General features: G+C 44.1%; 3 protein-coding genes across 9 annotated transcripts in view; 1 reads left to right on the top strand and 2 right to left on the bottom strand.

The window, feature by feature from the left end:
• Positions 1–37: 37 nt before the first annotated feature.
• On the top strand, positions 38–14416 carry ARHGEF39 (Rho guanine nucleotide exchange factor 39). Of its 6 annotated transcripts, none has more exons than XM_014875476.2 (11): positions 38–78; positions 1136–1221; positions 2478–2662; positions 3589–3683; positions 4106–4226; positions 5246–5364; positions 7024–7094; positions 8873–9001; positions 12562–12791; positions 13652–13740; positions 13914–14416. In XM_014875476.2, exons 3-11 carry the CDS (start codon positions 2516–2518, stop codon positions 13927–13929), a joined length of 1017 nt encoding a protein of 338 aa, XP_014730962.1. In that variant the 5' UTR covers positions 38–78; positions 1136–1221; positions 2478–2515; the 3' UTR covers positions 13930–14416. The 6 variants fall into 6 exon arrangements, with proteins under 6 accessions (XP_014730962.1, XP_088013513.1, XP_088013514.1 ...); XM_088157388.1 differs by having other exon boundaries at positions 63–186; positions 2393–2662; XM_088157389.1 differs by having other exon boundaries at positions 64–78; positions 2393–2662.
• A 1021-nt stretch (positions 14417–15437) lies between these two features.
• On the bottom strand, positions 15438–16438 carry MRPL17 (mitochondrial ribosomal protein L17). The gene is made up of 3 exons (XM_014875470.2): positions 16184–16438; positions 16011–16079; positions 15438–15940 (listed from the first exon to the last, which is right to left on the bottom strand). The coding sequence occupies exons 1-3, from the start codon at positions 16355–16357 to the stop codon at positions 15677–15679; spliced, it is 507 nt and encodes a 168-aa protein (XP_014730956.1). The 5' UTR covers positions 16358–16438; the 3' UTR covers positions 15438–15676.
• Positions 16439–18204: 1766 nt separating this feature from the next.
• CCBE1 (collagen and calcium binding EGF domains 1) overlaps positions 18205–22377 on the bottom strand; it is a 95806-nt gene continuing 91633 nt past the window's right edge. For both annotated transcript variants that reach the window (XM_088157384.1, XM_014875567.2), the window contains exon 11: positions 18205–22195. In XM_088157384.1, the coding sequence (XP_088013510.1) occupies positions 22162–22195 (34 nt within the window). In that variant the 3' untranslated portion in view covers positions 18205–22161. The remainder of the gene's footprint in view (positions 22196–22377) is intronic.

Below are 22377 nucleotides of genomic sequence, written 5' to 3'. Positions count from 1 at the left end.
CCCGGGACTGCCCCGCCCCGGGACCGCCCACCGGGGCGGAGCCCCCGTTTGAACGCGGGGCGGCGGCGGGACCGGCAGGTAACGGGCGGCGGGGGCGGCGTGGCGCTAGGGCCGGGATCGGTATCGGGACCGGTGTCGGTGTCGTGGCGCGTCTCGTCTCGATCTCCACCCGTGGAAAGGTCCTGGGTAGGATGAACCCCTGAGCAGCTCAGCTTGACTTCGGTGGTAGCCGCACTCCGGTCACAAGGCTCAACTGCATAACCCAGAAAGATCTCTTTGGCTAAATTAGTCCCTGATTCCACCAAGTATTTCCTGAATTCATGAAAAACATTTGGTTAACATTTAGTAAATGGTTTTCAGAGTGCTCATATTTTTTTTTTCTTTTTTACTGGAAATTTTTGTTTCTTTAAAACATATTTAATTTGATTAAAAGCAAGCAAACCAACCAGAACCCTGATAACGAGTAAAATGCTTCATTTTTTGGTCAAGAAAAGCATTCTTTTCAATCCTGCAAGACTTTTAACGGATCTTTTCTCATCTGCTGGAAAAAATATAATGCCCTTGTTTTTTGATACACTTTTAATACCCTGCAGCACAGGCGAATTGAAGGAAGGCTGGGTGCATATTTTACTTTCAGTATTAACTTCTGCAATATTTACTCCTTTACTCCTCAGGGTGGCTGAGCTGGCTGTGGGCTCCAGAGTTTCTCCCTCTCCCTTCCACTTTCTCTCACAGTGTGGGATGTGGGGCCACGTGGCCCTTGGAGCTGACTCCCCATGTATTTACACTCCTGAGACATCAAGAGGGGCTGTGCTGCAATAAGAAGAAGGGATTTTTTGAGAGTACTCAAAAAATTTAGAAATGGTGAAGGGGATTCTGCTAATGATGCATTATAAGGAAGTTAACTGTAAAATAGAGGTTCTGAATGTGAGCTAGGGAGAAGCAAGCTGGAGCAGTTCTGTCACCTGAAAGTGAAGTATTTTCTAGTGTACCCACGAGCTGCAGACAGCACTCGCCCTGCAGAACTGATACAGAATATATTGTGCAATAATGGGAGTGCTTGAACTTCTTTATGTGAACAGTAAATGGTCAAACCTCGTATAACTTGCTCGTTTTATTTATTGTGTGTTAAAAGAGATTGGTCTGCAAAATGAAAATCCTGACTGCAGTCTACCCAGGCTAGAGGTGCTCGGCAAATGGCAGCGTTTTAGTCCATTACTGGTGAGTACTTTGCAACTGCTCTTGAACAGGATCATGGAGCGGTTTGGGTTGGAAGGGACCTTAAAGACCATCTCCTTCACAGCCCAAGGACACCTTCCACACACAGGGTTGTTCGGGACTCTATCCAGCCTGGCCTCGAACAATTCAGGGGGAGGACTAATGCTAAGCTTAAGGCGGTGTTCCTGCCAGGTCTGCCCTGTTTGACCAAAATGTGTTTTGTGGTTGTGTGTGTGGTTGTGCTGTGAGAGTATATGAGTGTAAACCTCTGGAGAAGCTGCTGCTACTATAAAACACTGCACATGTCCATCAGTTCTCTGGACTTTCGGCAATTTATTAAACAAGTCCTGGTACTCATTTGATGTGAAACTTTTGTTTCAGACATTGATTTACATATCTGAAATGTCTCTGGAAGATGGTGTTTGACAAATCTCTTTCTCTATGATGACACATCTTTCTGTATTAGTGTATCTTGTCCATGTGGGAAACAGAACTTTCCAGAGGCAGCTCAGCTTCCAGCGAAACTGCAGAGTTGATGCTGGGGCAAGTGTGCAACTGCCTGCACTGCCTTTTCATCACAAGAACAATATCTAACTGGGGTTCTGCTAAAATATGCCTCTTTCTCTGAGTGTGATAAACAATGTTCTTCTGTGCAACAAAATCATGATACTGTAGCAGAAGAGCAGAAGCAAAGCTGTTATGATCCACAGCAGTTGCTCGGCCTCTCAGACCTCCAGGAGCACAAAATACTGTTAGAAAATGACAGCAAGCCACTTGTTTCTTAGTAACCTCCATGGGAAAACAAGCAAGAACGCTTTCTTCTCTTTTCCTGTGTTAGCGGGGAAGTCCTGCTACGTTCCTCTCACAAGACAAATCTTATGGTTATTTTCTACTCCTATCCTCAGTACCTTTTCCACCCAAAAACTTGCTTGAGTTTAACAAGAATTTCACACAGAATGGGAAGGGCAAAGCACAGGAAGCAGTGGTTTACATGTGGGATTGTACACTAAGATATACTTGAGAGACGTATTGTCATGTACCGTTCTTGCTTTCACAGCCTGGTCTCTTTAATGGTGTTCCTCTGTTTGATACAGGGCCCCTCTGCCCACGGGAGGGAAAGCAGAAGGAAACTGTTAATAATTGTTGCTGGCAACTGACTTCCCTTATTTCCTAGGAAAGTGTAGAGTTTTTAGCTCAGAATCCTACCCCGCAACACAGGTTATTCTTTTGCTGTGTGTCCATCTTGCTTGGCTCTCCAGGATCTTTTACCTCCCGGTATATCAACCCTAATTCTGCCATGAGTGCCTCATCCCTGCCATTTGTGGTTGGAGCAAACACTGTGGAAGACCAGCGGGCTCGATGGGAGAGGAAGCGCAGCAGGACAGCCAAGGAACTGCTGGAAACAGAGCACAAATACCTTGAGCAGCTGGATTTGGTTCTCACAGTGAGTATTTCTGCCCCTTCTGATATGTGGGTGTCTTCAGACAGCACATACTTCTTCGTGTTGCCATGGGGAAAGGTAAAAAGCAAAACTGTGGTATGTTCCTAATGCCTGGGATACCTGCTGTGGCTGAAAGCGTTTTTTGTTGTTTTTCTTTCACCTGCTCTGTAATATTCAGTAGCTCGTGGGTTTGGCTTTTTGGCCTTGGTCTGTACACAGATGTAAATCTTTTAAGTTTTGATTGAATTGGAGGCTTGCCGTTAAGATGCCCGAGATGTATGAACTGTAGGGACACAGACAAGAAAAAATTATGGACAAAATGGTGAAAAACAGATGCATTGGAGGATACTGAAATAGACTCTTTTCAGTACTGTAGTACTGTTCCAAGTGTTTACAGTTATGGTGAAAGCCACAAGTAAGACTTACATCTGATAGTGGATATCTTTGGTAGACAGTCACAATATTTGATATCTTTCCAAGCCAAAGAGTGTTCAGTCTGCAACTTCTGCCTTCTGCTGTGTGCCACAAGTGGCCTTTGAGTGACCTCAGAGGTTAATAACATTTGCAGCCTTCCAGTACTTAAAGGGGGCTTATAAAGAAGAGTGAGAGTGACTTTACACAGGCACATAGTGATAAGACAAGGAGGAATGATTTCAAACGGAAGGACAGTAAGTTTAGATTAGATGTTAGGAAGAAGTTATTTACTGTGAGGGTGGTGAGGCAGTGGCACAGATGGTCCAGAGAAGCTCTGGATGCCTCAGCCCTGGAAGTGACCAGCCGGGTTGGATGGGGCTTGGAAGGTGTTTCTGACCAGGTTGGAACTAGGTGGTCTTTAAGATCCTTTCTAATCCAAACCATTTAGTGATTTTATGATGATTTGTGAATGCTCCGTGTTTGAAATTCCTTTTTTTTTTTTTCTTCCTGCTTAGTACTTTGTGACAATTTTAAAGGCCAAAGGAACGCTGAAACCTGCTGTGTTGGAAACTATATTTGGACCCCTGGAGTCCTTATATTCAGCCAGCCAGTAAGTGGACACAGGATGCAATTCCTGTAATTATACTGGGAGGACTATGTTGATGAGAAAGTAAGATTTGGGGAAATAAGGCCAACACCTTGTGAAAAGGCATTCAGTCCTAGCACTGCTAGCCTTGATGGCATGTGGAGGTGTCCCCAGAAGCTCTACAGGAGGATTTCCCAGGATCAGGGAACTCTTGATCTCTATCACATACCTGGGTACCCAGCTACTGAGCAGTAGTTTAAGCTCAGTAAGTCTTCTCCACAATGTGTTTTGTGGCTTACTCTGACGTCCAAGCACGAATTTGGCATAGAAAGTGGATATGAAGTGGAGAATCGTAAAGGCAGGTCAGCAAAGGAAGGAATCAGAAGGAGTTGTGAAAATGCCATCAGTAATGTATCCCTCACAAGCTATCTTTGCTCCTTGTGCAGTGTTCTGTCACTTCACCTGGAGAAAGGGAATTTGGGACCAGGGCTAGAAAACTTTTGTCAGAGTCTGGATCTTTATGGCCGCTATGCTGAAAATTTGGAGCAGGCAAATAAAACCTTGAAGGTAAATACCTACTTTAGTCTTCATACGGTTTCTCTTTTTCCATTCTATGAAACTGTCACATCTTTCCATTTGTCTTCCGTTTCTGGAGGGATCATTGCTCTTACTTTTTCTGGGCTGATGAAATTCAGGCTTTCTTCCACAATAATATGGTGAAAATTTCTCTACTTATTTAGAGTTTCAAATTTCTGATGCTTTTTTCAGGTGTTTGTATATGTATGTGCATATGGTGAGCACTGCTTTCTGTATTTGTATTCGTGTATATTTCTGAACCAGAGCTGTGTATTTACTCCCACTTCTTCCTAACTGGCAAGCCTAGAGAGTTTCCAGGCTTTCACTATGATACAGTGATCTCTTTCTACGAATTGTCAGGTCTCCTAGTCTTTCCCACTACCACCAACTGTATCCTACCAGTGGGATTTCCTTTACCTTCATAATTTTTTCCTATGTTGAAGGCGATTTTTTCTTTCCCACCAATGTCTTCAAATTCAACCTGTCTTCAAGAAATTTCTGCAGAATATACATTTATTCAGAAGTCCTGACTGCTGTATCTGGAATTTAAACCACTCAACTCCCAGTTTTGTCCATGTTTGTTCCCAGATGCAGAAAAACCTGAGATGTTTCCCCCCTCTTTTCTTTGTATGCATGTATTCATGCTTTTGATTTTCCAAGAGAAAAAGCCATTTTGAATACTTGTCTTAAAGTGATGAGGGTGCAGATCAGCATTGCTTTTTCTTGCAAGGCATGGCAAAAAGCCACAAGTGCACTCCTTGTTTTACTAACTGGATCAACCTTATCTTTTTCTTTAATTCCATATATGGAGGGGAGACATAATTTCCATTACCCACTGGAATGGATGGTCAGGAGAAAGGGAATGGCTTGCCTATAGACACAAAAGTAGTTGATGCTTGTAGGACTGGAGTCCTAAACTCTAAAGTGAAGTGTTCCAAGCTCCGGAACCGACTAGAGCACATAGTTCTTCCTGTAGTCTCAAAGCTATATCCCTTTTTTGCTGCACACAGGAGCAAGTGAGGAAAAATAAGTCATTCCGGCGGTTTAAGAAACTTCAGGAGACTCGACCTCAGTTTCAAGGGAGGGAGCTAGAGGATCTGCTTCCTTTGCCCCTGCAGAGGCTGCAACAGTAAGTAAGCAATTGTGAATCTTCAAAGGATAAGCATAAGAAGAGAGAAAGGATTATAACACTTTGTTGCTGTGAAAGGGAAAGTTGCCTATTGTGTCTCAAAATCAGAGTATAGGGACAGACCTGAGGATGTGCCTGTAAAGTGGAATCAGTGTACATGGATGGGAGATGATGCAGGAATTAGCCCTGGCTCCTTCCCCTAGCTCTTGGGTACAACTAGAGGCTTTCTGCCGTCTCAGTAAGATTCTGAAGTTTGGTCCTGAATGAAAGCAAGCTGATTGAAATGCTGCAGAAGTGATGGTCTCTGCCAGTGATGCTTTTGCACAATTTTTATGCAGATTGATGACCTAGAGCAATCTGTGACTCTTGTAGATGGCTACTTTTGGAGAGAAATGAGATTAATGAACACAGGAGAGCTTCTCTTTCCTCTCTGGTTATCAGGGCCGTATGCTTTCCTCAGATTTGGTGCCCATCACATTTGTCTGAGCCCAGACAGATCCAGTCAGGATTGCTGCATCTCCCTCGTGAGGCGCCAAGCCTTCCAGTTTTCAAGACATATTTAGGTAACATCACTGGACATGTGTGATTTTTAGGGTTGTCCTAAAAATGCAGAGGCAAGAATTGGACTTGATGATCCTTGTGGATGCCTTCCATCTCAGGGTATTTTATGATCATCTCCCCTTTGAAGTGGCAAACTGCCTGAGGACAGTGCTTCATGCACTCGTGGGCAGCTCTTTCTTGGGGATGGCACGTGAGTAATAAAGGGGCCCAGATTCTGCTGCTTTAGATCCAGCAGCTTGACCTTAACCATGATCTTATCTACACTAAAACAAATCTGAGAGATTGAGCACCTCGTTTCTTTGAAAATAAGTTGGACACATCATACCACAGTATTTCATGTAATTTTGCACAATGTTTTAATCAGCTTGGCAGAAGTAAACATTAAGCTGATTGGTGGATTTTTACTGTAATTCTTTGGATACTTCTTTTAAATTTGCAAAACAGCAGTATATTTGTTGCTGTCCAACTATTCGGAAAAATGTGAGCTTTTTAAAAGAAAGTCTAACTTTTTCATTAATCAGCTCTATCATATTCACATTTCTTTAAAACTCTGGTACGTATGCATTAGGTCATATGAGTTCTGCCAGTCTGAGAATCTGTTAAGTTCCTTCTGTTTGACTTTACTGGGAGAAAGCATATGCAGAGATCTTATCCTCTCCAGTAAAGACTGGAAAAGAAGAAAGAGGGTCCTAGTTCTTCTAGAAATGCCTTTATTTTCTTGTGTGGGCAGGAAACATAGTATGAATGCCACCATTCATACACTATTAGAAATAGATGGTTCAAAGAGAAATTTGTTGCTTATTGACGGCATATGTATTTGAATTCTGAGTGAGCCTCATGATCTTCAGTGATTTGTGAGTTGGCTTCTATTGGATCCCCAGGAAAAGCCAAAGGTTGGTTTGCAGATGTACAAAATACTCGGGTTACTTTAGTTGAGACATTTGATGATAACATGAATATGAATGAAGTGTGACCAAAACTGCTTCGTTAGGCTTATTCTGTCTCCTGGCTGAGTGTTGTTCACTGTGCAGTTATGAACAGGCAGTGCTGCTGCTGCTCCTGGTGTCTTGTGAATTAAACCTGCTCTCTCCACCTCAGGTACAAGCATTTCTTCAGAGATCTGCTGGAGAACACCAGCCCAGACACTGCTGAGTACCAGAAACTTGCAAGTATGATTCCACCTGAAAATGCTGGCTGTTTCATCAATGATACACTCCTTGCTAAGAATACTTTGACTCTCATGTACTGCCTGCTTCCAGAGGGAAAAAAAGTCTTCCTCTCTCTCTCTCTCTGGAAGTCTAGTGGATTACTATTTTCCTTCTCAATCTTATTGAAGATGTACCATTGATGTACTGTTCAAGATGCAATGTGAGAACATGTTAGGAATAATAATACAGAGTAACTGCCTGTGAAAATGGCCTAAGAGTTAGGTTAGAGAAATGGCAGTTCTGTTTTTTTTTAAGCTCTGCTGCTTGTGAGGCACTGGAACAGGTAGCTCAAGGAATTTGTTGATGCCCCATTCCTGGAAGAATTCAAGGCCAGGCTGGATATGGTCCTGAGCAAAGTGATGTATTTCAAGGTGTCCCTGCCCATGGCAACAGTTAGAACAACATGACCTTTAAGGTCTCTTCCAACTCAAACCATTCTCTGACTTTCTTGGTTACATGCCTCAATTTTTCTAGGATAATTCATGTCCTTCATGCTGTATCCAGAGGTGTTCCCCAGGGCTCAGTATCAGGGTCAGTCCTGTTAAATACCTTTATTGATGATCTGAATGAGGGAATCAAGAGCACCCTCAGCCAGTTTGCACCAAGCTGGGTGGGAGTGCTGATGTGCTGGAGGGCAGGAAGGCTCTGCAGAGGGATCTGCACAGGCTGGATCCATGGGCTGAGGTCAATGGTGTGAGGGTCAACAAGGCCAAGTGCCAGGTCCTGTCCCTGGGTCACAACAACCCCGGGCAGTGCCACAGGCTGGGACAGAGTGGCTGGAAAGCTGCTGGGAGGAAAAGGCCCTGGGAGTGCTGATCAACAGCAGCTGAACATGAGCCAGTGTGTGCCCAGGTGGCCAAGAAGGCCAAGAACATCCTGAATGTATCAGCAATGATGAGCCCAGCAGGACCAGGGAAGTGATTGTCCCTCTGTGCTCAGCACTAGTGAGGCCACACCTTAAATCCCAGGTCCTGTTTTGGGCCCCTCACTGCAGGAGAGACACTGAGGTGCTGGAGCAAGTTCAGAGAAGGGCAGTGGAGCTTGGGAAGAGTCTGGAGCACAAGTCCTGTGATTTGTGGCTGAGGGAGCTGGGGGTGTTTAGTCTGGAGAAAAGGGGTGACCTGATCACTCTTTACAAGTGCCTGAAAGGAGGTTGTGGCCAGCTGGGGATTGGCCTCCTCTCCCAGATAACAAGCAGCAGGATGAGAGGAAATGGCCTCAAGCTGTGCCAGGAGGGACGTTGGGACGTATTTCTTCATGGAAAGGGTTGTTAAACACTGGAATGGACTTCCCAGGGAAGATGTAGAGTCACCATCTCTGAAAATGTTCAAGAAATGACACTCAATGCCATGGTCTACGTGACAAGGTGATGTTCAATCCTAGGTTGAACTTGGTGATCTCAGTAGTCTTTTCCAAGCTAAGTGATTCTGTGGATTTTACAAACAGTTAAAACCACTTGTAAGGCATTTTCCTGTTTTTGCTTCCAAATCCAGAAAATTATTCTTCTCTTATGTTTCATTGGCAAATGTTTTCTAGAACTACAGAATTGTTGGTTGGAAAGAGGCCTTTGGAGGTGATCTAGTCCAATCTCTCACAGAAATTCTTGAATAAAGCTGTTGTGGATACTTGGTTGAAAACTTTTCTTCTTAATTTCATACTTTTTCTTTTCTTAGCAAGATGTATAAGATGAAATATGCATTCATTTGTGATAACTTCAGAATATGCTGCTATAATTTCAGAGACTGTGAAATCTGTTTGTGAGGTGTCTCACTGGGTCCAAGACATCTTTGATAAGAGAGAGAACTCCTTGCAGCTACTTCGAGTTCAGAAATTGCTCAAAGGACAAAAGACACAGGTTTTGACTCCAGGTGAGTCTTTCTGACAGCTCTGTTTTTCTTCTTCCATGCTGAGATATGTGGACGTATTTTCTCCTTCATCTCTGACTCAACTCACATTAACCAGTTTTCCCCTTCTGCCCAGATTGTGGTGGTGGTAAAGGAATATGACTACTAATTCAAGCTTTTTTTTTTTTTTTTATACATATTAAGAATCTTTGAGTAAAGATAAGCGACAGTTTAATTGCCTGACATTCAGATAGAAGAAGCTGATGACATGTGGTTAGAAAGCTAGGAACCCAAGAAGATCAGGAGTGTAAGTCCTGGGTGGGAATAAAAGAGAGACACTAAATTCTTTTGGCAGAGTGTAAGTAGTGGTATTATTCTTACTCCATTGCAGGAACCATAGATTCCTGAGTGTCAAGGGCACAATAACTGTGTTGTTGTTTACATTAAGCTACAAGATTAATGGCATTATGCTCACACTCTTCATATGAAGAATTTTCTTTTATCTGCATGGTTAAACTGAGCCAAAAATTACTGTATTTGTTGCTAGTTGAGATAGATAAAGCCACAGTCACTGGTATGTAAGAACATTTAAATGGATAACAGATCTTTTATGTGACTGGGTGCTCTCCATGCCCAGACAACACTCTAAGCTATGTATGAAATACTGTGAGAAATGTGCTCAGTCTGGGCAATTATGAAGTGGTGATTTGGGTTTTCACCTGTAGTCTCACTCAACTCTGCTGTTGCAGAGGTTATCCAGGCACAGTGCTGCAGCTGGAGAGGAGTGTTAAAGTCACTGTTTGTGAAGGTCTCTAAGACAAGAACCTCCAGGTACTTGTGAATGTGATTGTAATTAACACATGTGGATTTTTGGATGAAAAAACTTTCCCCACTGGGATGGGGAAAGACTCAGAAGAGTAAAACTGAGAAAGCTCATGGGCTGAGATAAAGACAGTTTAACAAATAAAGCAAAAGCTGTTAATGCAAGCAAAGTTATGCCCACCACTTGCCATGGGTAGGGAGGTATTTAGCTATTCCAAAGAAAGGGCTCTAGCCAGGGCTCTACTGCACATTGTGGTTACCTGGCAAGACAAGAGCCATCATTTCAAAACTCCCCCTTTCCTTCTTCTTTCCTCAGCATAACAGACTGAACATGATGTCATATGATATAGGATATCCCTTTGGGGATTTTGGATCAGCTGTGACCCTTCCCACATTCATGTGCACTCCCAGCCTCCTCACTTGTGGCTTGAGTAGCAGAAAATGATACTGAGCAGTGCTTACGCAGCAATAAACAAAAGATCCCTGTGTTGTCACTGGCGTTTTCAGTGCAAACCCAAAACAGCCACATACCAGCTACTATGGAAAAAATTAACTTCATCCTAAGCCAAACAAGCACAGGTACAACAAAGGTTACTTGTCAGAGGTTATTCTCAAATATGCTCAGTCAATGGGAAAACTAATTTACAATTCTCTTTCCTGTTCTTAGAATCCTTCTGGTGCTGCCAGGCGAAAGGGTATGCTCTGCTTATACTGAGCAGAAGCATGTATGGGGGTAGTGTGCCTGGACACACTTGGGGTAGTGTGTAACTAAAAACGTAAATTAGTTATCCTGATCAGTGTTAGAACTAACTAACATTAGTTAGAACTAATAAGATAACACCATGAAAATAAACAAACACTGCAAAACAGTATAACTAGACCAGATATGGCCATTGTTTGAAGGTGTTTGGTCCACTAATTATTTTGGTCTCCGAAAATTCTGAGACATAGTAGGATGAGTTTTGAGGGTGAGTAAAGGCATTTCCATTATCTAGGACAGAGAATTCTTACAGTCATGTTTTCCACTGGCTGGAGTTACATAGTTATCATTGGATATGAGAAGTAGAAATGTAAGAGGCAGCTGGGGCTTGCTAGTTCGGGCCAGCTTTCCAGAAGCAAGATAGCTTTTGCAGGACAGTTAAGATTGGGTCCTGTTGCCAGGAGGAGGGAACAGGAGAGAAAACAAAATGCTGTAGATTCAGTAAAAAAAGGGGGAGTGTTGGAGATGGGTATCTCACGTCTGCCAGTCTCTCTGAGATGTCCTGCTCCCAGTGAGGAAACCCTGCTTTTCTTGCTGCCTTCCATATTCAGGACAAATACTTTATCAGCCAGAACTGCCTCCTTAACTGAGCACATTGTTCTGTCATCCAGAGCTTCCCCAGGGATATTTTCTTGCCCTTCTTTCACGATTTCCTAGAACTTGTACACCTGAGAATCCTGGATATGGATCTATATTCCAAGACTTCCAGTACAGCCTTGGTCAGATTGTACACCTGTGAGTCTGATCACAGCAAACCCTGGAGGAAACAGTTCCCAGCCCCATGCTTCTGACACCTTCCTCCCTTTTTTTTTTTAAACCTGGATTGATTCCTGCACCTCACCCTTCTGTCCCTCAGTTTCTTATTCAGGTAAGAGGAGTGGTTCCAGTGGAATAAGCTAAGCAGGAATTTACTCGCTTCTTTGTTTCCTGACTGTAGCATTCTAATATGACACAATCTATAATGAAAACAACACAGTGGGTTTTTTTCCAAAAAGGTATTTAATAGCTCACGCAGAAGCTAAGGCATGAAAGAGTGGCTGAAATTCCCTGGTAGATGTTTTCTAAACAAGATCAGGTGGCAATACCTTGTTACGGCTTTGCATTTTTATAAATAATCTTACTGACAGGTGTCCTCATAATTCCCATGTGTTGACGGCTATCTTGCACAATAATCTTAGTAAGAAGTCCTGCTTTAATTATTTCATTATTATTTTTTTAAATTGCTGGTTACCGTTAGGCTTATCAATTTTTTTTTATTATTTTCTTCCTGCTTTCTTTTCTTCTTGTTTTATCGCAATTAATTTCACAGGTGGATGACACTGGACTTTGTTCTGCAAGAGAGGTTGATAAAGTTGCCTATTCAGACCTTTCTCATTTTGTATCTCCTTTCATACCTTCTCTTTAGAACAGTAACCTGCAATCTGTAATCTCTTGGTTACTGTAAGTCTGTATAGTTAGAAGACCTGTGAAATATGGTTTTGGTTTGCTTTGGGGAGGTTTTTTGAGTATATTTATTTAATTAGCACCCACAAACAAAACATGGAAAAAATGTTAAGTTTTCAAAGCTGAAGCTAGCTTCTTTTATACCATTAATGACAAACAATTGGACAACACAATTTAAAAGTTTGTTGTGTTTTCTGAAAGCTTATGTTAATTTAAAGATATGCATACTGTTCTCAAACTATGTTTTTGTTCTGATCACTTTAAACAGACTTTCATATGATAATTACTCTTAATTAAGAGATCTATAATATAGCAAATCTATAACAACTTCAGCTGCTCCTCACATACTAAAGTTTTTGGGCTGATTACTGCTTCTACACTGGTGTTATCCGTGCTGGGACCCAGCTGACATCCAGTGCCTTCTAGTGGCTGGAATTGATGTAGAACACGGCAACCCACAAGGGTGGCTCACCCTGTATTCCTGTATACCCTTTACTTTTTATTCCTGCCTGCCCTCCCTCATATCTCACAGCTGTCTCTGTTTCCCCGGCATGCCCAGGGCGCTGGTATATCCGGGAAGGCTGGCTTTTGGTGGTTCCTTCCAAGGGAGAAGAACTGAAGCGTAGGATGTTCTTCCTGTTCTCTGATATCCTCATTGCGGCAAAGCCCTGCCACCCACTGCACCTGCTGAACTCCAACAAACTGAACTGCCAGGCTGTCTACCCGCTCCACCAGTGCTCAGTGGATAAAGTGTTCGGCCACACATGGAGCCAGGGAGGGCTACTCAGTGTAAGTCTTCCCACCTGTGCCAGGCAGAAGTGCCAGTGGAGTCAGATCTGGAAGCAGGTCTCCAGCTGTCTCAGCAGCAGTGGGACCAAGATGACAGTGGTGACAAAATGCAGTGAGCAAGTCTGAGCTAGGACAACCCTTCCCTTCTTGAGTGATGCGGGTAGTTTTCCTTTCATGGCATGGAGCCTCCTGCACACTCTGGGGTTACAGGCAGCTGGTTGCTTCACTTAGCTCAGGCAAGGAGGCTCCACTAGGACTTGACATGCCCTCACTAGAGCCACAGGTTTGGGGGGCAGCCCCACAGTCATGTGACAATGAATATGTAACATTACTGACTACAGACAAACATGTAGAAAAACAGAGAGTGAAAAAGATGTGGATGTCATTACAACAGATGTTGTGCTTCTAACTCCCCGAGGGCCGCAGATGCTTTGACAGAGACCAGTGTCTTCTGTAGGGGTTTCAAGGTTAGTTCTTCCAAGGTTAGTTGCACCTGAGGTTGTGTAAGATCTTTTCTTGTGAGCTATCACAAAGAACTCTTTGAGAAAGTAGTAGCAGATAGTAGTAGAAGGACCCCTAGGGACAGCTTGGAATATGGCAGAAAACTGGAGGATGAGCTGCTGAGAATTTTAACTGCTCACCTCCAAACAGGTCAAAGTGACCTGTCAACTACTACTGGAAACAATGGGCAAGACTGGCACTTGCTCTGCCTTTGCCCAATATTAAGGCTAAATTTTTCTGTCTGGGAAGGAAATGGGTGAAAATCAACATGCAGGGACAGAATTCAGTGGTGATGGTTTTCCTTTTACTGCCTTTACTTGCCTTGGCAAGGAATGTCACAGATTCTGTTTGTCTTTCAGCTTTCCTTTCCACACAAGACACTGCTGTTGATGTCCAGCAACCAACAAGAGATTAATGACTGGTACCAGAGTCTCAAAGCTGCAGTCAGGTAGGCATCCATGTTCCACAGGTGGAAGAGAACAGGACATGGAGGTGTCCACTGGGGACCTGTGTGTGCAACCTGTGTAAGGGCAGCCTGATGCTGGCAGCCAGGACACAAAGGAATAATAAGGAGAGATTTCCCATATTAACTGTGAATCTCCCCTCTGTTTTTCTCTACAGGCAGCTGAAAGCCTGACCCACCCGAGTACAAGACAGACTGGCAGGACAACCACCCTCATGGCAGAAGCTTCCATATTTTATATGTTCAGGGATATTTAGTAGCACTGAATTGGGAAGGACTACATACCGGGTTTGTGAGATGATGGACGCTTTGTTAGCCGCCCTAATGTTTATACAGATGCTGCAAAAAAAATTGTACATAAAAAAAACCACGTATGAAGGATTTTCTCCAATTTATCTTAGAAACTTCTAGCTTTTTTGCACTTTAGTGAACTCATTATTAACTTAAGGTCAAGCAGATGAGTGTGTGACTTATTTTCCCTCATGAAATGTGTTTTAAAGGTATTTTTGTACTTTGTTAAAGCCTCAGCATAGACTTTTAATAATGTGGAAGTGGTGCAGCAGTTTGATTCAGAAAACATCTATTTGAATATGGTCAACTGCAAAGAGAACAATTTTAATGTTATTAGAAACATAAAGATTAAAGTCTGTCTGAACACTGACCTCGTAGCAGTTTGACTGTTTCTTCTTCCTCAAGCAGTACCATCCATCTTTAATTTCTCACTGGTGCTTATTAAAACAGAACTGATACTGTGTGAGGTAAGTGTCTCAAAGAGAGAATATACAATGAGGGTTCTTCGTCTTTCCATACGATTAGCTTGCTACACAGAACCACTCCTTAAAATCTCTTTAAGTTTGTGAAACTTGGGAGGAAGAAATGCAACAAGATCTAGGAAGCCACACTGGTTCCACTGTGTTTTGTCAAGGAAGGTTAGGCCAGGTGTTCTTGAAGTCCTTTACAACTGGGTATTCTATCCTGTGATTCTACATTTAAGTTGGTTTTGTTTTGGGTTTTTTTCACTTTAAATTTACAGCTAGGACTTTCAAGTACTAGCTGTGCCTGAAATTAAAGACAAAGAAAGCAATTTAAGATTCTTATTGCTTAGTATCACTCTGAGAAAGGTCTGCTCCTCCCTCTTTTTGTTCTAATAGTTATACAGAGATGTCTTGCAATCCTGCCTCTGAAGCTGGGGTGTCTGTCAAGCTCTTGCTAGATTAGTATGACTCGTTCCTATGTTACCACCTCACATAGTAAGACAACTTTTTTTGGTTGTCTCTTCATAGCACTTATCTCAGTGTTACCATCCTATTTGCATTCAGTGCTTTTTAAACAGCAGAAGTATCTTATTTCCACCAAACTTCCCGCCCTGAAATGCTGAACAATGGCTCCTAGAACACACTGTTAGCAAACCCATTTTTCTGGAATAAGCTACGAGTCATGGGAGGTCTATGTAGAACATTAGGAAGAATTTCTTCACAGAGAGGGTGAATAGGCACGAATGAGCTGCCCAGGAGGTGGTGGAGCCACGGTCCTTGGAGGTCTTTAAAATAAAGACCGGATGTGGCACCAAGTGCCATGGTCTGGTTGACTTGGTGGTGGTTTGGTCATAAGTTGAATTTGATAACTTCAGAGGTCTTTTCTAATCAAAATGATTCTCGAATACAACTCAAATACAAGCAAACTGACTTTATGAACAAAGTTTATTTACACAGAACGTATCAATCTTCAGGGCTCCTAGCTTTATTTCCTTCTGCTGAGTCTCTATTAAAGCCACTGGAAACAGACAGTAAACTCGGCCCTCGCCATGGCAACTTCCATGACCTTCCAGCTCTCCTGCCACACCTTCCCTTCCCATGCCCCAGGACAGCACTCGGGGGTGGTGCGTGGGCAGCTCCCCGGGAGCCCCGGGCTCAGGGGGACCCTAGACGGGGGTGCCCCGGGCGGCGGCCGCCCGCTGCGCGTCCTGCCGGTATCCCTTGAGCAGCTGGTTCAGCAGCGTCTTGTCGGAGTCGCGGCGCGGGCGGACGAGCGGCGGGAGCGGGTTCCCCTTCAGCTCGATCACCGCCATCTTAGCGCGGTCCAGCCCGTCCCGGTTGGGGATCTGCAGCAGCCGCGTGTAGCTGCCGGGGTGCGGCTGGAAGCGGGGCGCCAGCACCTTGAACAGCTTGTGGATGAGGTCCTTCTCCTGCGGGGCGGCACGCTCAGCCCCGGCTCCGCGGCGGGCCGGGACGGATGCGGGGCTGGGGGGTACTTACGGTCAGCCAGAAATCAGCCATGCGCATGGCGCGCTCGTCCTTGTCGCCCCGCTTGGCGTAGTCGATGAGCTGCGGGGAGGAAGGAGGCGGCAGGTGAGGAAGAAGCCGCTGGGTCAGGGTGCCTCGGCCGCCCGCCGCCCCTCAGCCCGGCCCGGCCCGGTGCTGCCGCTCACCCGCTCGGCGTAGCCGCGCATCTCGTCGGCCCGCGCCCAGGGCGTCTCGATGCGCTCATGCCGCACCAGCGCTGTCACGAGGTTCCGCAGCAGGTCCAGGCGCGACCGCGGGCTGAGCCCGAACCGCCGGTACACGCGGCCATGCGAGATGGCGGCCGCCACCGACAGCCGCATCCCGCCGATGGATCGACCGCCCGCCCCGGCTGCCGCCGCCGCCGCCTCCCGGCAGCGCCCGGGCGCCGCGCAGCGCGCCGGGAAATGTAGTCAGAGCCACACAGTCCCGGAACGGGTCAGATTGGAAAGGCAGCACGGCTGGACACCTGGTCCAGGCTCCCTGCTCCAACAGGGTCTTCCCGGAGCACACGGCACGGGAATGCGACCATGCTGTTCTTGAGTATAGCCGATAAGGCAGACTCCGCGGCCTCTCCGGGATATCTGTTCCAGTGCTCGGTCACCCGAGCAGCAAAGTTCTTCCTCCTGTTCAAGTGGAACTTCCTGTGCACCCCTTTCGGCCCTTGTGTTCTGCTGCTCGGCACCGCTGAGCAGAGCCTGGTCCATCGTCTGACCCGTCCCTGCTGACACTGACAGACACTGATGAGGTCCCCTCTCAGTAATCGCCTCTGGAGCCTGAACATGCCCAGCTCGCCCAGCCTTTTCTCGTAGGAGATACTCCAGCTTCTCAATTACTTTCGCCACCCTCCACTGAACCCGCTCCAGGAACTCCACGTCTCTCTGGCGCTCAGGAGCCCGGAACGGGACACAGCGCTCCATGCTGAGCAGAAGGACACGATCGCCTCCCTCGCCCTGCTGGCACTGCTCCTCCTCACGGAGTTCAGCCTGCAGCCGCCTACCAGGAGGTCTGACCGGGACAGGGAACCGGGACAGACCCGGCGGAGCGGGGAGATGCAAACGGGAGCGAAGGAACCGCACCGCGGCGATCCAGCGTCCCGCCGGTCCTCTGTTAGTTCTTTTTAGAACTATGGGATATAAGTTAATTGAACAGGCAGATTTTAGAATGTCTGATTTTAATACACTGCTGTGTAACTGGTTAAAAGTAAAAGGATTGCATCATGTCATACGACTACCATCTGGCTTTCCCCAAATGCACACATGTCGTAACTGAGATTCTGCTTTCCATGAATTCTTGACGGTTCTGTTCTGTTATCCTCATACAGCCATGGAACAATATTACTAACAGGATCCTCAATACAACCGAGAACTCCTTTGTCTACCTTTTCATTCCTACATCTGCTAACCATAGATTTTTGTCTTTAACATTTTGCTTCTACTATCTACTTTCTAAAACTGAAGACAGTTGTTACTATGACTATTCCAACTTTTTATCTTTCTTTCTTTCTTTCTCTCTCTCACCCCCCCCCCCCCCCATCATGTTTCACTATGATTTATGGATACTTTTAATTTTACTTTGCACATTTACCCGCATATCGGGGATCCTGGATCCTGGTGGTGGAGTGGGATCCTGCCAGGGATGACAGCCAGTTTGGGCAGGCAGCGTGGGCTCTGCAGGGAGGAAGGGGCAAGACAGGCTCCTCGCTGACCCTCAGCTGTCGGACACAGCAGGATGCTCCTGGGGCTGCGGGGAGGGGCTCACAAGGTCTGCTGGAGCCTATGTCTTATTCCCCCTTTTCCCCATTACTGGTGGCGGGACTCCAGAGAGCTCCGGACCCCCGTATCCCATCCCTGGGCTGTGCAGAAGCTGCGCACAGCCGGCAGCCTGGGGTGAGGCTGCTGGATTCAGCCTCATGTAGCCCTGATGTGGCACAGGAGCCACCATCCATCCACAGACCAGAGGGAGCTGTGAGCTTTATTCTCACAAAGACTGAAACCCACCCTAGCTTGCAAGAGCTCATGCCTCAATGAACTATGACGGTATTGTTCAGCTCCAAGAAAAATGCTAGAAGGCAGCATAAGGAGATTTCCTGCCATCTGTTTCTTCCAGCCAACATCACTGTGTTGCAGAGAAAGGGCAATGTGTGACAATAACGCAGCTACCAGAAGAGTAAGAAAAAATATCTTTGTTATTATGAATACATCATAAAATCACAGTCATCTTATACACATTTTAGTATTTCATATATAAATAAAGTGAACAGTATAGTTATTGGAATGTGTAAAAGGAACAAACATATCAATTCTTTAAAAATGTGAAATTAACAGAGAATTGGACCCCACCCCACCTTTTGTTGCTGCTCTGGGACTTAGTACATTAACTCCAAAATACTTCTAGGCAGAAGGCTATGCAAGCTGTGATGCTAGCAGTAACTCCAGGCATTACCCTAATTCAATTTACAATCAATTTTCCTCTCCTTTTCCTATTTTAGCCTGATTATATAGGAATTCTTGTGTGTCAAAACTACAGCTTTGCAAGAGAGTCTAAACCTTTATGTACTTGACAGTGTTGAAAGAAAATATTTTTCAGGATTCATGATTTTGTTAAACCCATTAACAATCAGAATTTTCTCATCACTACACTCTTGCAAATGTTCCCATTAAATATATTTCTAATATCAATAAAATAACAAATTCTTTATTATCCTTCTGCTTATAATTTGATGTCTTAACATCAAAATAATATTTCTTTCTAATAAAATTATACATACCATTTATATGAAACAAAGTTGTCATGTGCATGAGCCTGGTAATGAGACTAGCTGTGAATGTAGAAGTTTCTTGTTTTGGATTCTTGGGAGAGTTTGTTATTTTTGCAGCTACAGAGTAATAAATAATTTGCAAGGTAATGACTTCTCTGGCTACCACTAACAAAACTTAAGATTGGAAATTATTACTCTGCTCTGGCTTTATGAAACATTTGGTATGCTGAAGAAAATGACTCTTTTCTGAGTCTTTATGTGTTTACCCCAAAATCTGAATGAAATGTTGCTGATACAATGTTTTATGAGTTATCACACAGGTAATCAGAAATGAGAAAGTTCCATAAAAAGATCTTAGCTGCATGCAGACCAAAGGCTGACCCTTCCCAGCCAGCTGTGCTCGGAGGGACTCTCCCTGCTGCAGGAATTCCCATGTTATGTCGGGTGGTCTTTGCCATAGTGTCCCCTCCTTGCTGCTGTGACTCAAAGAGTTTTGAGGCAGGAAATCTGTACAGAGGAGGGTAAGGACAAGGGCAAACCCAAGGAACACATTCTGTCATCTTTTTTTTAAAGTACTGTGAAAGCCAATGATGTCAGCTCCAGAAAGGGAAGTCATTGAGGTTTCCATTCAGAAAGGCATGTAAACATGTGCTATGCTTATATTTATGAATCTGTAGGACAACTTGCTGTACTTACAGTGAAATATGTATTTTATCTGCTTTTTTGGTCCAGTCTCACAATAGCTCTTCCCCAGGAACTTTTACACAGCAGGGCAGTTGTCACCTCTCCCTGAATTTGATGGTCAGACTGCGGGAACTTCTCATTTTGTGTGTGCCTCTATTTGGAAAAGCAGAACTCAGAACTGAAATAAGTGCCTTTTTTAGAATACGTCACCTTGTGGGCAGCAGGCTATAGAATTTAGTTTATATGTAGGAAGTGACTCATTAACATAAGTTAGATCATTCAGTATCTGATGGTCAAAAACCTGCAGCTACTAATTTTCTAGTGGGAATCAGCCCGATCCAGCAGGGTGCAGTGGTAAGCATATGCAAGGGTTCTATAATTGGCTAGATTTAAAAATACAACATTTGAAATTTAAACAATTTAATTAAAATTGCATATTCATAAATGATGTAATTTATACTCAGTTGCCTGCTTGAAATTAAGAAAATAAGACACAAATGCCTCAGTTCAAGTTATCTTTGAGGTTTTTTCCAGCCTGCTGCATATAAGATCATCCCTCTTCTGGACACAGGTACCTTTCTCAAGTCTCTCTTATTATATGATTCACAAGATTACTTGGATCTGCAGCTGCTGGCAGAGCTTCTCCCAGAAAGAGGAGAAGCCCAAGGGCCACAGAGTTAGATTGATATAATTTTTTTCAGCTATCCCCACAACTTAGGCATTGCTTTGTAAATATGGATACAGATATAACATGAAAAGAAATACAGAACACTCACTCATGTTCTTAAAAGCTAATGCCCTGGCTTGTGGCTTAGTGGCAGTGAGATGTTGGGAAATGGCTATAGGAATGAACACATCCTCTTAAGACAATACACAGAAGTTATGGAAAAGTCTAGACAGCCAGCTGTTTATGCAGCACGACCAGCATGTAATCCTGATGCTGTCAGGATTACACCAACTATTTTTTGGCCCAGAGAATATGGAAGGGAATCCAAAACTTTACGTATTATCTGAAAAGGTGCTTCTTATATTTTTACCTGCATGTATTCTACTGGAACATGCAAGCCCTGAAAAACACAGCAAAGTAACAACGTTTTCTTTGCATTTGTGACATGGACTCTACTGAACACTAAACATACTGTAGAAGTAGCAGCTACACAGACACAACATTGAAATTTTGTGCTTAATATACTCCTTTATATTCTAAGCATGGCAAAGTCCTCAGCAGCTGTGGTGATCCAAAAGAAATGGCAACATACATCATCCATGAGGTATGGTATAACTTGTGCATCCAATTTTCCAGTGTAAATAAAGGGCACTCCCTTTTATCCCCATTCACAAGTATAGGACCCCATGTGCAGTACCTCACCTTAGCCATCCTCGTACCAGTTGAAATGTTTCATCATGTGCACTCCTGCACCTACTCACACTTCTCATACACCCAGCCAAACTCGCTGCCCCTCTGTCTTCCAGTTTGGTGAAAGCCATTAAGGTTGGTCTCATGCAGCAGAGGAACAAAACAGGTGGAAGCTCTTTGCAAACATGAGGCCTCTCTCTGGTCTTGATTTCACTCAGACTTCAGAATTTCACCAAGGAAGACATGCACCTGCAGAAGGTCAGAACTTGACTCTTTCTGCAAGGCTGGGGTATATTTAGCTCTTGGCAATAAGCCTGCTTGATTCACTTTGATTTGGTTTCCTGCTTTAAACATCCCCTTTATCTTGCTTATCTTTGTGTAATGTGTCCAACATGAATCTGTTGAGAAAGCAAACTGGCCTTCACACTGAACAGTGGGACAATGGTAAAGAAAAAGTAGTGTTTGTGTGTGTCCTAAAGTCGTTTGGGACACATACATCTTTTGACTGTCTCAGAACAATACTCTAGCAACACAAAGCCAAATACTTTCCCGATCAAGCAGCAGCACCCTTGTTTAACCCTTCAATGTACTTTTTTTTTGCCTTTTTCTACCTTGATGAGGCATAGTAGAGGACAAGTCTCACAGATGGCCTCTGCTGTCAAACAGGGATCCACTTCTCACACTCTCCTAAGCTTGGGGACAGTAGCTGGAGACTTGAGTTCAGTGGTATAATTTATTTGCATTCATAAGGTAACTGTGGACCAAGGTGTTCATTATAAACATCATTCAGGGACGATGTTCAGCTAACCCTCTCTCCCTGGCAAAATTTGTGTACTGGGTCATTTGGACATAGAATGCAAGGTAGGCAGATGGAATGCTGTGGTCTGTGTTATTAGCTAGAGCATGCCTTAATCATATATGCTAAGAAGATTTTTTTGATAGTCTAGGTACAATGCACAGTGCAGGCTTGGCATTATGGAATTTTTGCAAGGAGGCTACCATGAACCAGGAAAGCTACAGTACAGGCAGCATGGTTCAGGAAAAGCAGAAAGAAAAATGGGAATTGTCAGTGCATTTTTTTATATTGAAGAATTCTAAAGAGGCTTTGTTTTTCAGTAGGAATAGCTAAGGATGGTCTGCCTTCTGTATCCTGGCATTTCTGGATGTTGCCCGTGGTTTGTAGTCTTCTCCGGATCCAAAATCTACTGTGTCATGATAGTTTGTGAATTCCTGAGGTAATGGAAACTCTTCTGTAGATGAATGAGTCCTGTGTCCAAACACTCTCTCTTGCAGCTCAGCGATGTCGTTTCTGATGTCTGCCATCATCAGCAATAGGAAATCAAATGAACCCGGCGGGCCCTGCAGTCACAAGGCACTGCCATTAATAATAATCCAGCTTGCTCTTACAGTTTTCAAACTGGCCAATAGAATTACTCCTGCAGGGGTTGTTCAGTAAAATTCTGCTATGTATCAATTGCCAAAAGCTAATGGTCTGTTTTTTAACCAGCTTTGATCAGGAAACAATTTTCAAAAGAATAAAA

The sequence above is a fragment of the Sturnus vulgaris genome, chromosome Z (genome assembly GCF_052056855.1).
Source record: "Sturnus vulgaris isolate bStuVul1 chromosome Z, bStuVul1.hap1, whole genome shotgun sequence".
NCBI classification, from domain to species: domain Eukaryota; kingdom Metazoa; phylum Chordata; class Aves; order Passeriformes; family Sturnidae; genus Sturnus; species Sturnus vulgaris.
This window is presented reverse-complemented; position numbering and strand designations above follow the sequence as displayed.

What these genes read in the sequence shown, in the direction of transcription:
- MRPL17 (XM_014875470.2), bottom strand. Translation starts at nt 16,357, where the DNA reads ATGCGGCTGTCGGTGGCGGCCGCCATCTCGCATGGCCGCGTGTACCGG. An exon ending in TGCGCGGCTACGCCGAGCGG is followed by an intron (nt 16,080 to 16,183) that starts GTGAGCGGCAGC and finishes TCCTCCCCGCAG; the next exon opens with CTCATCGACTACGCCAAGCG. An exon ending in TGGCTGATTTCTGGCTGACC is followed by an intron (nt 15,941 to 16,010) that starts GTAAGTACCCCC and finishes GCCGCCCCGCAG; the next exon opens with GAGAAGGACCTCATCCACAA.
- ARHGEF39 (XM_014875476.2), top strand. Translation starts at nt 2,516, where the DNA reads ATGAGTGCCTCATCCCTGCCATTTGTGGTTGGAGCAAACACTGTGGAA. An exon ending in TCCTTATATTCAGCCAGCCA is followed by an intron (nt 3,684 to 4,105) that starts GTAAGTGGACAC and finishes CTCCTTGTGCAG; the next exon opens with TGTTCTGTCACTTCACCTGG. An exon ending in TGAGTACCAGAAACTTGCAA is followed by an intron (nt 7,095 to 8,872) that starts GTATGATTCCAC and finishes CTATAATTTCAG; the next exon opens with AGACTGTGAAATCTGTTTGT.